This window comes from Eurosta solidaginis, chromosome 1 (assembly GCF_040869045.1).
Source record: "Eurosta solidaginis isolate ZX-2024a chromosome 1, ASM4086904v1, whole genome shotgun sequence".
In the NCBI taxonomy this organism is placed as follows: domain Eukaryota; kingdom Metazoa; phylum Arthropoda; class Insecta; order Diptera; family Tephritidae; genus Eurosta; species Eurosta solidaginis.
Genome location: NC_090319.1, coordinates 252,496,239 through 252,510,952, shown reverse-complemented (window position 1 = coordinate 252,510,952; position 14,714 = coordinate 252,496,239). Strand labels below are relative to the sequence as shown.

Below are 14,714 nucleotides of genomic sequence, written 5' to 3'. Positions count from 1 at the left end.
GCTAGCCACCAAGAATAACGCCCGAAAATTTTACCAAAAAATACGGCGACAGACGGTACCTTTTAAGACCGGGGCAAACTCCTGTAGGAACGAAAACGGCGACCTTGTAACTGATGTTCAGAGAGCGCTTAGATTATGGAGGGAATACTTCTCTGCTCTCCTAAATGGATGCAGAAATTCACCGCGTTGAGATGAAGAACCCGATCCCGCAATCGATGATGATAGAATATATGTCCCCCCGCCCGATTATGACGAAGTTAGAATAGCAATAACCAGATTGAAAAGCAACAAGGCCGTGGGCGCTGATGGATTGCCTGCGGAGTTATTCAAGTACGGGGGCGAGGAGTTGGTAAGGCGCATGCAGCAGCTTCTTAGCAAAATATGGGCGGACGAGTGCATGCCCGACAGTTGGAATCTAAGTGATCTTTGCCCAGTCCACAAGAAGGGGGATACTGCAAAATGCACCAACTATCGTGGAATCAGCCTTCTTGATATCACATATAAGGTCCTTTCAAGTGTATTGTGCGAAAGATTGAAGCCCACCGTGAACCGGCTGATTGGACATTATCAGTGCGGCTTCAGACCTGGCAAATCTACCATCGCCCAGATTTTCACAATGCGAAAAATCTTGGGAAAAACTCGAGAAAAGACAATCGACACACATCACCTCTTTGTCGACTTTAAAGCCGCCTTCGACAGCACGAAAAGGAGCTGCCTATATGCCGCTATGTCTGAATTTGGTTTCCCCGCAAAACTTATACGGCTGTGCATGTGTGACGTTGAGCAACACCATCAGCTCAGTCAGAATTGGGAAGGACCTCTCCGAGCCGTTCGAAACTAAACGAGGTTTCTGACAGGGTGACCCCCTATCGTGCGATTTCTTTAATTTGATGCTGGAGAAAATTATACTAGCTGCAGAACTTAACCGCTCTGGAACAATATACTATAAAGCGTGTAATTACTGGCATATGCTGATGACATTGATATCATCGGCCTAAACACCTGCGCTGTTAGTTCTGCTTACTCCAAACTGGAAAAAGAAGCGGTAAAGATGGGTTTGATGGTGAATGAAGACAAAACGAAGTACCTGCTGTCATCAAGCAAAGAGTCAGCGCATACGCGCCTTGGCAACCACGCTACTGTTGGCAGCCATAATTTCGAAATAGTAAAACACTTCGTTTATGTGGGAACCAGCATTAACACTAGCAACAACATCAGCACTGAAATCCAGCGAAGAATCAATCTTGCCAATAAGTGCTACTTTGGACTAGGTAGGCAATTGAAAAGTAAAGTCCTCTCTCGGCGAACGAAAGTCATACTCTACAAGTCATTTATCGTACCCGTCCTGCTATATGGGGCAGAAGCATGAACCATGACGGCTTTGGGAGTTTTCGAGAGAAAATCTCTTCGAAAGATTTATGGACCTCTACGCGTTGGCGATGGCGAGTACCGAAGAAGATTTAATGATGAGCTGTACGAGCTTTACGCAGACATCAACATAGTCCAGCGAATTAAAACGCAGCGGCTGCGCTGGCTAGGCCATGTTATGCGAATGAATGATGATGCTCCGGCCAAGAAAGTGTTTCTATCGGAACCCGCCTATGGAAGCAGAGGTAGAGGGCGGCGCCCACTCCGTTGGAAGGACCAGGTGGAAAACGATTTAAACTCCCTTGGTATGACCAATTGGCGCCGGTTGGCGGAGCGAAGGAGCGACTGGCGCGCCTGTTTGGACGGCCATAACCGTTTAGACGGTTAAGCGCCAATTAAGTAAGTAAGTTGTTATACAGTCACCAATTTTTATAGATGCTCGCTAAACTTTTTAGCTAAATTTCAGAAGATAATATTAAGATTTTCAACAGCATTAGCTGGAGCTCCATCAACTATAATGATCAGCTCGTAAGCCATGTTAAACATGAGCTAGTGAATAGAAAAATTGTTATAAGAATTGATATAATTAGCTAATATAGTTAAAACCGCGAAAAATCGCATCATTAAAAGTTAATGAACTCCACCAATGGCCGTTTTTTTTAGCTAGTCTCCTTACAAAACGTTTAATGCCGTAAATCGAACAAAAATATACCAAATTTTGTAAAACCATTGTTTTTATGACAAATAAATATCTTACAGCATCTTGTGGTATATGATGTTTGATTACGCCCGAATAAAATTATAGGTTTTATGATCAAACCAATATAAATGTGTCAACTTAAAACTTTGCTTAATATTATACACCAACAGACGCGCACGATAGATAGCCAAAAAATTAAGTCCGTCGTATATGACGACGTTGATGTACGGCAAAACTAGAAAATCGACAGTGTATGACGAATGCGACAACTAATACGTTGCCCATATGGCGTTTTACCATTAAAATAGACACAGCCAACTTAGCTGCCAGTTTCTTCTTTGTCCGCCAAGTAAGTGACGTATTGTACCTGTCTAAGCCATAAGGTTCAAAGCATACGAGGCGTATCATCATAAGCGCTATACTCGAAATCTACACGCCTCATCGAGATCGAAAAAATATGAATGCGTTAAGCGTTCAGCAGGAACAAGACATTACATTTTGGAAAATGTTTTCTTGTCGTGAAAAAAGCATGCAATATATTTCTAAAATAGTAAAAGCATCTCTTTTCGAAAAAGTTTGGTAAGATATCATTGAAGAAAGGAAATGGCTGAAAATGTTACAAACTTGAAGTTCCTTTCCTTCAGTAATTCGCAGACGCATTATTTTGTTTTAGTTATTTATTATTTTGTAAAGCCAACGGGATGCACACACTTTTTATAGATTTTCCTATGGTTTTTAGTATCGCGGTTTGGCTGACGTTTCGTGTTCAGATTTTGAGTTGTAGAGGAATCGCCACCCAAATACATATCTCGTACGCGTCTATGTCGATACACATGGTATGCATCGACACTAAGTAGGCGAATTCTAACTCATGTAAATATGCTGAGAAGCGCTCAATAAAACTGAGATTTGAGACTACATATGTGCATAATGAAGTAAACATTATTTTTATTTTGAGTAACAACCACTTTAAATTTCAAAGTATTTCTAAAATGACTGCTCCTGAAAATAATGCACACACTCCTTTTATGCACAAGGACAATTATTTGCGAAATTATTTTTTTATTGTTTTTTTTTTTTTTTTAATATTTATGTTTTTACTTTAAGTCATCAAATTCATCGCTGCCATTTTTCGAGTCACTACCATGCAAAGCCGCTAAGAGCGATCTTCGATTATGACTACGAGAACTACCGCTATTTTGGTGCTGCTCATTAGCTGCATAGCCATGTGCTGTATTTCCACCATTATTGCTACCATTAAGATTACCATTACCACCCACCGCACTACCGTTACTACTACCACTCGTACCTGCTGTTTCGATTGGATCCAAAAAAGGATTGGTGGCTGCATATTGCACTCTATAAGAACCTAATGTATGATAATTACCACCACCATTACTACTTCCATTACCATAAGAACGCGTACTAGCACCTAAACTACTGTTGTGATAATCATAACTGGATGCAGAACCAGTCATTGAGCTTACACCGCTACTACCGGTTGTATGCCCACTCGACGTTAACGAAGTCGAATGATACGAGGCGGATGTGGTGAAATTATAGTTTCCAACATTAACGCCAGAGGAACCGTTACCTGTTGCATTAGCGGAAGTACTATTTTTGGGCAGTGTACCGTAAAGATGCATGGCGTTATGTATACCATTTGCGGTTGTAGAGGAATTGCCGTTAGTAGAACTACCAAATAGACTACTACCATAACTTTTGTGTTCTGAACTTTGTTGCTTATTGCTAATATGACTACTTGCTACACTTTTACTATCATTATACGATGCAGACATTGTTGCTGTTGTTGTGCTACTTGTACCAACCGCTTGTGACCGTCCCTCTGCTTCGGATGATGCCAAACTATCGAATAATCGTCGCCCAGTTGAAAGAGATGATGACGTTGTTGCACTTTTGCTACTCAAATGCTTAGATGGCGAAACACTTTTATGGGTGCTACCTGCATTCGTGTCAGCCGAACTGGTTGTTGAGTACTTACTGATCGCACCAGTAGATGCGGATATTTTACTATTCGATGAAGTTAGATGATATAAGCCTTTTGGTACGCTATCGCTGCCTGGTGGAGATGGAGAATCGGGTGATTTAATGGGCGTAAATTGTACACGCGGTTCCCTCTTTAAATATTTAGACATAAGTTGTGTGGTTGTCATAGCCTGAGATTGTGCTAGTAAAGCATTCGTTGATGCAGATGATTTATATGAGATCAGATCGTCAGAGTCATCTGATGACGTGGTCGTAGCTGAAGTGGCATTTGAACCAGCCGCACTCAAAACGGTAGCTTGTGATGATGAGGAGGATGATGTAGCGCTGGACTTATTACGCATTGCTTTATAATCTTCAGTTGAAAGCGATGAAAGGGCCGTTTTGCCACTAATGTAGCTACTTGAATGTGTACGTGTTTTCAGTTCTAGTTCACCATATTTGGAATAACTACAATCGTCAATCTTTATCTGAGGTTTATGCGAATCGTAAAAATCAACGCTTTTTCGCGTCGTTGTTGCTGTTGTTGCACCAGACACAGCTATCGATATATCATCAATAAGTGAATCTCTTGTTGGCTTTTTCATTGTTATAGAATAAGCGCTGGGGGATTCTTGGATCGTCACATGTTTAACAGAGGAGGGCGATGCACCACGTTTTATTGTATCTGTGCCTACGAATATAAATAACCATAAATGTTTTTACATTTTATACAATTCTAATTTGATTGTTGCGTACTGCTACATACTTTTACCGGATGCCGAACCTGAGCCCGAGCCCGACCCTGAACCTGAACCGGTCGATGCCGAACTACTGCCTGGGGAGGGTGTGCCTGGAAGTGGCAGTGGCGATTGGTCTAGAATTGCTGAGGCCGCTGAGCCCGCCAATAGATGGGGCTGTTTAGTTATATAAATGAGTAAGAAAATATATGGCACATAATTTGATTATGCTTAAAAACATACATATGTATATATATTTTAATGCTAAGTTGGATAGTTGTGGGTGAGTCCGTTAGGTTTATGATGCGTGCTCAACGAATCATTTTAAATAAATATTGTTGACTTAGGCAAGGTGCACACGAGACTACGCGTCATAGACGCTGCAGGCGAAATTTGTACGCTTTGATGCCGAACAAATGTATTTGAATGGAGAGCTGCATACGAGGCGTCAGCTGCATGAAAGCGACAAAGCATGAAATTTTCGTGTAGCTAAGCGTACAGCAACGTTGGTCGCTGAGCGTACGTACGCTTGAAAGAAAGGAAGAACAAGATGTTTGTTAAATTTTTTGTAAGCAAATTTGTGTAATTGGTTAAAAAGGTTACTTTGATTAATAAAAGTATGTGGAAGGTATATTACCAAAGCGAAAAAGAGTATTAAACACCACAACAGCTTGGTTAGACATTGTTGAAGCGTTTAAAATGCTAAAGTGTTGGAAACTAGAAATCACCCTTTTCTCTAGTCCGCGGTGGTTTAAAATTGCCTTTCATAATTTACAAAGGCACGGGGATGCAAACAACGTTTAATAACTATTTTCCTTTGGTTTCGGGGACGGATATAGCTGAAGAAATTTAATTTTTTTATTGTTTTCAATAATTGTTTGCTTTTTGTAGCGACGCTCGAAAGTAGCTTGGTGTGCAGATCTTGAGGCGTAGAGACCTTGTAGCTATATGAGATATCTTGTACGCGTCTATGACGCGTAGCCTCGTGTGCACCTTGCCTTATACTCTAATGCGGCAGTTACCCACCGACGTGTGCCGTACGTAAGGACGTTTGTCGTACGAAGCACGTTTGACCGAACTTTCAAGCCCGTAGGAATCAATGTATGCGTCTGTGTACATGTACATAACATATTTGTGTGTGTATTGTTTACAGATAAGCACTGTTGCCATTGGCCATTTTGCATGTATGCTTATGGAAACATCAACTTTTTCCAATTTAATTTTTGATATTGTAAAAGGCCGGAATACATATTAAATAAGTGTAAATATATTAAATATTTATAATCAGCACTTTTACATAATTATTTCGAATTATTTCCACAATTTTTCAAACTTTAATTAGGCGTTTTTGCATAAAATTGGAAACGGTCAAAAATTAGCGCACAAAAGTTTACTAGGTAACTCTGTCTAGTGAGAGAGCGATCAGCTGACACGTTCTTACGGAAAAAATCAAAATTGTTTTGATTTCTACGTTCCGGGCTACGTACGTACGGGCGTTGCACGTCGGTGAGTTTTCGTTTACATTGCACACTCATAAGATAGGTCGTGTCAGCTGACACGTTTTTTCTACGTACGTTCGTGAGTAACCACGGCTTAAGTCTTATGCGGCAGTTACCCACCGACGTGTGCCGTACGTACGGACGTTTGTCGTACGAAGCACGTTTGACCGAACTCTCAAGCCCGTAGGAATCAATGTGTGTGGCTGTGTATATGTACATAACATATTTGTGTGTGCATTGTTTACAGATAAGCACTGTTGACATTGACCATTTTGCATGTATGCTTATGGAAACATCAACTTTTTCCAATTTCATTTTTGATATTGTAAAAGGCCGCAATAAATATTAAATAAGTATAAATAGATTACATATTTATAATCTGCACTTTTACATAATTATTTCGAATTATTTTCACAATTTTTCAAACTTTAATTAGGTGTTTTTGCATAAAATTGCAAACGGTCAAAAATTAGCGCACAAAAGTTTACTAGGCAACTCTGTCTAGTGAGAGAGCGGTCAGCTGACACGTTCTTACGGAAAAAATCAAAATTGTTTTGATTTCAACGTTCCGGGCTACGTACGTACGGGCGTTGCACGTCGGTGAGTTTTCGTTTACATTGCACACTCATAAGATAGGTCGTGTCAGCTGACACGTTTTTGGTACGTACGTTCGTGAGTAACTGCCGCATTAGAGTATAAACCTGCCAAGTCACATAAATTAATAGCGTTTTCTTTTCTGGCTATAGTGTTACGCTTTTTGTACGCCGCGCAAGGGTTGTTGTTCTATTCTAAAAAACAGGCACCGCCTTTACGGGGTATTTCGTTCTTTTGTGAAAATTGTTGCCTGCTCGCAACGCAAAAGCGTTACACTTTTACCCTGTATAAAATGGCGGTGTGGCAGTACAACTCTGTGAAACTCTCAATTCGCTCACACAAATCACCTACCCAGATTGCGCATTCACGAGTTCAAAAGAGTTCAAAATTGCTCCATTCTGCGCAACTACGTCACAGCTGACTGTTTGAGTGAATGAAAGGAAGAGAAAAAAAAAGATCTAAAGGAAAATTACGTAAGAATTGCTCATAAAAAAGAGCTGATTTAATGTTTACATGCGCAATGCGCAATCTTCTATTGATCTTTGTGATATGAGTGAATATGGTGAGTTGAATTGTTCTTTGTATACACTATATATGTTGACAATTTTCTGGGGTGGGAGTAACTCAATTAAGGCGTTACCATTTACTTAGGCAACAATTTATTTCAGAAAAGAAAACGCTATAAGTTTTAAATTACAGACAGAAACATAAAACTTATTAAAAATTGCTCGTGCTCTTATAAACGCCCAAAAAAAATCGTGACTGATATGGCAGGTATATAATCCTAATCTACGATAAACATAAGCCCCCATTACTGATACTTAGCATTGACTTGACTGGACTTGGCGTAAACTTGGCAACTTAGCCACGATTATACTCCACTTGGCGCATAAAATCTGGCATCATAATCAGCGTTGAAATTTATTTTTAAATAAATGTCAGTTTGTATGACAAAATGTCAAAATGAAATGGAAACAAACAAATGGCATCTCAAAATGTAAACGTCACTTAGAACTTACATAGAAAATCAAAATTCAACAGACTTCTAAGTCAAGTTAAGTTTTGAGTAATCAATAACATGCAATGTTCATTTAACAGAACTGTAAGTGACAGTTCGCAAGCCAAGTCAAGTCTATGCTAAGTATCAGTAATGGAGCCTATAGTCTAGCAATAACTGTAAATTTTCTAAACGTAAATTTTTATCATTTTGGCAATAATTTCCAATTAAAATAGGATTCGTTTAATGTCAAAGCAAATATATAGACGTTTGATTTTGTAGACAGTTTAGGTATAGCTGATTTAGGAAAATTCCGCTTAAAAGTGCAGTGAAGGCAATATTTGGTGCATATTTTTTCAACTCTCTAATTTAATATAGCAATAAAAACAATGAATGCCATCAAGTGCGTTTGTACGAGTAGTTAAGTGTTTTCGATGCGCCAATAAATGGAGCTGCAAGTATAATATTCCATGCAAAATATCAATAGCGTATGTATGTATGTGTGTATGTGGGTGTCTTGTGAAAATAATTGAAAATATGAATGCATGTGACTGAATTACGAGGGCTGAAGAAGGGCCAAAAAGCCTACGAGCCTTATTTATATATTCTTATCTATATAGAATCAAGGCAACGCGGGAAGGTCTCATATTCAAGCAATCGTTATGGTGCAAGTTTAAGTTCATCTGCAATCAGAAGATATTCGTGAATATGTATATGTTTAAATGCGAATATCTGTAAAGTGTTCACTTATAACTTTGAATCGAACTAGTCAGTTCAACCTAACCTTACTTCAATCGACAAGATGAAATAACGTAAAAATGTGTACATCAGCATATTTTTACCTGACAAAGGTTATTGGGCCTAGGGACCGACGCCGGGTTCGTCGTGAGCAGGGAAACACAGATCCAAGCTTAAACAATTTTCTGAATTTGCCGAAAATAGAGCCTAATTTGTCTGCAAAATTTAATACAGAAACGGATATTTTTTTTTTTTGCTGTTTAGTTTTTAATTTCTTTCTTTGCTTCTTCCCTTCATGATTCTTCTTTGCGCACAAAGAAAATGTTTTTCCGAACCCCTTCAAATTCATAACCTAAAATTTTTCCATGTGATGGTATTAACGAACTTGATTTTTAAACGGCTTTAAGATAAAAAGCGTCGAGACCACCAGATTTTCTAAGTTAAAATTATCTTCTGTTTTTAGGATTATATTCAGCTGTCTATTATATCATTTTCTACCTTTTTCTATAACTTAAAAATGAGCAAAATCTATATATATGTATGTATATACAGCAGCGAACAGAAAAATATCAGTAGCAATTTTTATCAAATTTTGTCAATTAAATTGTACATTTTTTCTTTTATTTTCTTTTATTAACTTTGTAATTGAAATTATACAAACCAATCTCGAAATCATCTCAGGAGTGCGATTTCAAATCCCACTACCGAGAGAAAAAGCTTTGAAGAGATTTACAAGGAATAATCCATACAGCCTAGTTCATCTTGATGGTGTGTTCTTTCATTTTTGCCTCACACTTTTAATAAAACAATCCAAAAACCTTTTCGAAGAAAAATCGAGAATAAAAAATTTCGAACATTTTATCTTGAGTTCTCTGATTTTTTTTAGTAAGCAGTTTTATAGCGCAATCAATTATCGTAAAACTTTCTGGAATTTTCAAATGTTTTCGAAAATCTTTAATACTTCGCATAGTTTTAGTTACAAATTTCACAGAAGTTTTTTTCTGAAAATATCGAAAATAAAAAAAATTAAGGGTTTAATTGACGAAATACAATAAAAATTGCAAAGGCTTATTTTCTGTTCACTGAAATATGTATGGCACGGCACAACTACATCAAAACAGCGATCAACTCAAAAATCGTAATGCTCAGAAAACGCTAAAATCTGACTGCATCTCCCATAAGGCCCAATGCAATTTTATTTACAAAGTCTTCTTACTGAGTAATGGCTCTATTAGAAAATAGATATATAGTTCAGTAGGTGTTGAATTAAGAAGTTCGGAGATACTTATAACTTCGAAATTTGAAACTTTGGATTTAGGTCAATATTGATCTGGATGTGGGATATGGCTTAATCGCATCATAAATATTTCGATCTAAAACCCAGCAAATTATTAAAATTTTTATTGAAATATCTCATTAAATTTACTGGAAATAGCCTACGAAAATAACATAATGTTGCCTCCCAAAAATAAAAATTACAACCACATAAGGCATTTAATTAAATTAAATTACTTCAAATTTCACAAGCTTACTTTATAATCCTATAGTGAACAAGTAAGGAAGGCTAAGTTCGGGCGTAACCGAACATTACATACTCAGTTGAGAGGTATGGAGACAAAATAAGGGAAATCACCATGTAGGAAAATGAACCTAGGGTAACCCTGGAATGTGTTTGTATGACATGTGTATCAAATGGATGGTATTAAAGAGTATTTTAAGAGGGCCATGGTTCTATAGGTGGACGCCATTTAGGGATATCGCCATGAAGGTGGACCAGGGCTGACTCTAGAATTTGTTTGTACGATATGGATATCAAATCAGAGGTGTTTATGAGTATTTTAAAAGGGAGTGGGCCTTAGTTCTATAGGTGGACGCCTTTTCGAGATATCGCCATAAAGGTGGACCAAGGATGACTCTAGAATTTGTTTGTACGATATGGGTATCAAATGAAAGGTGTTAATGGGCATTTTAAAAGGGAGTGGGCCTTAGTTCCATAGGTGGACTTCTTTTCGAGATATCGCCATAAAGGTGGACCAGAGGAGACTCTAGAATGCATTTGTACAATATGGATATCAAACGAAAGGCGTTAATGAGTATTTTAAAAGGGAGCGGGCCTTAGTTCTATGGGTGGACGCCTTTTCGAGATATCGCCATAAAGGTGGACCAGGGGTGACTCTAGAATGCTTTTGTAAAATATGGGTATCAGATGAAAGGTGTTAATGAGTATTTTAAAAGGGAGTGGACCTTAGTTCTATAGGTGGACGCCTTTTCGAGATATCGCCATAAAGGTGGACCAGGGGTGACTGTAGAATTTATTTGTACGATATGGGTACCAAATGAAAGTTGTTAATGAGTATTTTAAAAGGAAGTGGTCCTTAGTTCTATAGGTGGGCGCCTTTTCGAGATATCGCCATAAAGGTGGACCAGGGGTGACTCTAGAATTTGTTTTTACGATATGGAAATCAAATGAAAGGTGTTAATGAGTATTTTAAAAGGGAGTGGGCCTTAGTTCTATAGGTGGACGCCTTTTCGAGATATCGCCATAAAGGTGGACCAGGGGTGACTCTAGAATTTGTTTTTACGATATGGGTATCAAGCGAAAGGCGCTAAAGAGTATTTTAAAATGGAGCGGGCCTTAGTTCTATGGGTGGACGCCTTTTCAAGATATCGCCATAAAGGTGGACCAGGGGTGACTCTAGAATTTGTTTTTACGATATGGGTATCAAATGAAAGGTGTTAATGAGTATTTTAAAAGGGAGTGGGCCTTAGTTCTATAGGTGGACGCCTTTTCGAGATATCGCCATAAAGGTGGACCAGGGGTGACTCTAGAATGTGTTTGTACGATATGGGTATCAAATTAATGGTATTAATGAGGGGTTTAAAAGGGAGTGGTTGTAGCTGTATATGTGAAGGCGTTTTCGAGATATCGACAAAATGTGGACCAAGGTGACACAGACCATCATCTGTCGGGTACCGCTAACTTATTTATATATGTAATACCACGAACAGTATTCCTGCCAAGATTCCAAGGGCTTTTGATTTCGCCCTGAAGAACTTTTTCATTTTATTTTACTTAATATGGAAGGTGCCACACCCATTTTACAAAGTTTTTTTCTAAAGTTATATTTTGCGTCAATAAACCAATCCAATTGCCATGTTTCATCCTGTTTTTCGTATTTGGTATAGAATTATGGCATTTTTTCATTTTTCGTAATTTTCGATATCAAAAAAGTGGGCGTGGTCATAGGTGGATTTCGGCCATTTTTTATACCAATACAAAGTGAGTTCAGATAATTACGTGAACTGAGTTTAGTAAAGATATATCGATTTTTGCTCAAGTTATCGTGTTAACGGCCGAGCGGAAAGACAGATGGTCGACTGTGTATAAAAACTGGGCGTGACTTCAACCGATTTCGCCCTTTTTCACAGAAAACCGTTATCGTGTTAGAATCTAATATCCTACCAAATTTCACAAGGATTGGTCAATTTTTGTTCGACTTATGGCATTAAAAGTATCCTAGACAAATGAAAAAGGGCGGAGCCACACCCATTTTGAAAATTTCTTTTAGTTTTGTATTTTGTTGCACCATATCATTACTGGAGTTGAACGTTGACATAATTTACTTATATACTGTAAAGATATTAACTTTCTTTAAATTTGACTTTAAAAAAATTTTTTTTTTAAGTGGGCGTGGTCGTTCTCCGATTTTGCTAATTTTTATTAAGCATACATATAGAAATAGCAGTAACGTTCCTGCCAAATTTCATTATTATATCTTCAACGACTGGCAAATTACAGCTTGCAAAATTTCTAAATTAGCTTATTTTAAAAGTGGGCGGTGCCACGCCCATTGTTCAAAATTTTACAAGTTTTTTATTCTGCGTCATAAGTTCAACTCACCTACCAAGTTTCATCGCTTTATCCGTCTTTGGTAATGAATTATCGCACTTTTTCAATTTTTGGAAATTTTCGATATCGAAAAAGTGGGCGTGGTTATAGTCCGTTCATCGTCGTTCATTTTAAATAGTGATCTGAGATGAGTACCCAGGAACCTACATACCAAATTTCACCAAGATACCTCACAAATTTACTCAAGTTATCGTGTTAACGGACGGACGAACGGACGGACATGGCTTAATCAAATTTTTTTTCGATACTGATGATTTTGATATATGGAAGTCTATATCTATCTCGATTCCTTTATACCTGTACAACCAACCGTTATCCAATTAAAGTTAATATACTCTGTGAGCTCTGCTCAACTGAGTATAAAAATTATACTAGACTGTGTTGTATAATAAGAACATATGTTGGTAGGGTCTTCAAAATATATATTTGCTTCTTTTATAACTAAGATGACATTATTATGCTCCTGAGATGCTTTATAATTCCCTTTAATTTCTCTTTGAGCTCTGTAGTCGTTTTCACATAAACTTTTTTCATTGTTTGGTGAAATAAGAATCATACTTATTTACATATAAATTTATTTATTATCATTTTCGACTCGCTGGAAAAATTTGCGTCTAGCTAAAAATTGTAATATCAGCTGAGTAATATGTCCTCCGAGTCTTTTCTGTAGACGGATGTTTATTAATGCGTATGCATGAGTGTAACAGAAGAATTAAAGAGCTTACATGTTGTCTTGGTGACATACTTTTGGCGTAAATGAATGAATAGGGGGACTCATGTAACCGTATAAATGCCTTATAAAGTGTGTAAACGTATAAATTTATCTAGTTTACGCACGAGCTGTCAAATTTTGTATGAAAAATCATTTACACAATTTGTATAAATTTACGCGCCCATTTCATTGTGTAAACGCGGTAAACTCAAAGGAATGCAACCTTGCAGACATTACAGCCGGCATTTTCATCAGAAATCTCCAACATCAGCAAGTAAAGGCGTTTTAGTTTTGATTTTTCACTTAATCTTGGTATTTTTTAATTTGTATAACAATCAACAAATTTTTTTTGGCAATAATACAGCTGAAAAACAATCAAGTTTATCAAGAGTATTACTAGGTGCGTTCATATAACCGCGTGTGTAAATGGATATAATTTTACACCTTATAAGTTTATATGCTATCATGAGTCCCCCTAATGAGAATTATTAATGCAATAGCGACAGTTGTATGTAGCAGAAATTCATATGCATTCAGGTAAAGGTAAACATAGATATGTATAGATATTTAGATTGAAGTACACTTAGCATATCCGTGGATGAGAAGGGAGGGTCGGACGCACGTGTGCAGGTATATATGAATGTACACATGTATGTAGGTTTCTATAAAAGCGAGCACATGACTAGCGACTATTGCTTTTGTTTGGTTTTTGGATGCAGTAATATTCTATATATTAGAGGCATAATATTATATACACTTTAAGGCTTGTATGTATGTATGTATAGATGTTACCAGTAGTGGGCCAATCATGCTAATATCCGACATCACTTTTATTTACCACAGCTGCTTCTCAGGCGAGTATATACTCATATAAATATACATATACATATGTACGTATGTATGTGCTGTATTTACAAATAATTAAAGAGTATATATGTAAAAAAGTGTTACGTAATTATGCTCGACTAACTTGAAACATCGGGGCATGTATTCACATTTAAAGTCTTCACTGTACGCCCACATACGAAAATTATTAATCAGAACGCCATTTATAGAAGTGTAAATATGTTTATAGGTATGTATACAACAAATATGAAACTAGATTTTAAAAAGTAGGTATGGAACATAGTCATAGTCAAGATAAAATGGGTACTAAAGTTAGCCTCAGCTCTTTTGACAGATATCACATAGAACGGAATGTCAAAAGCCCACACTAATTTTAGCACCTTCTTTATTTTGATTATGACTATGCTTCTATATTTATATTTATAAAAAAAATGGCAGTTATTTGGTTAAAATAACACAATGACTTTAAGACGAAAAAAATATGTATAACTGAAAGTAATTCAGCACGACATTTAAAATCAGCAATTCAACGTTCAAATTCACAAACGGCCAACAGGAATATTGGGTATTATGACATTTATTGTTGTTTAATGTTTGTGCTATATATGTTTCTGTGGATGTATGTGG

The 14,714-nt window shown here is 37.3% G+C and overlaps 1 protein-coding gene across 6 annotated transcripts in view; it reads right to left on the bottom strand.

Moving 5' to 3' along the window:
* Positions 1-1,601: 1,601 nt before the first annotated feature.
* The window catches only part of RhoGAP100F (Rho GTPase activating protein at 100F), a 154,376-nt gene continuing 141,263 nt past the window's right edge, over positions 1,602-14,714 (bottom strand). For 3 of the 6 annotated variants that reach the window (XM_067760365.1, XM_067760367.1, XM_067760366.1), the window contains exons 11-12: positions 4,821-4,968; positions 1,602-4,745 (exon numbers count right to left, since the gene is read on the bottom strand). In XM_067760365.1, the coding sequence (XP_067616466.1) occupies positions 3,166-4,745; positions 4,821-4,968 (1,728 nt within the window). In that variant the 3' untranslated portion in view covers positions 1,602-3,165. The remainder of the gene's footprint in view (positions 4,746-4,820; positions 4,969-14,714) is intronic. The other 3 variants (XR_010948825.1, XR_010948826.1, XR_010948827.1) reach the window with 1 other exon arrangement.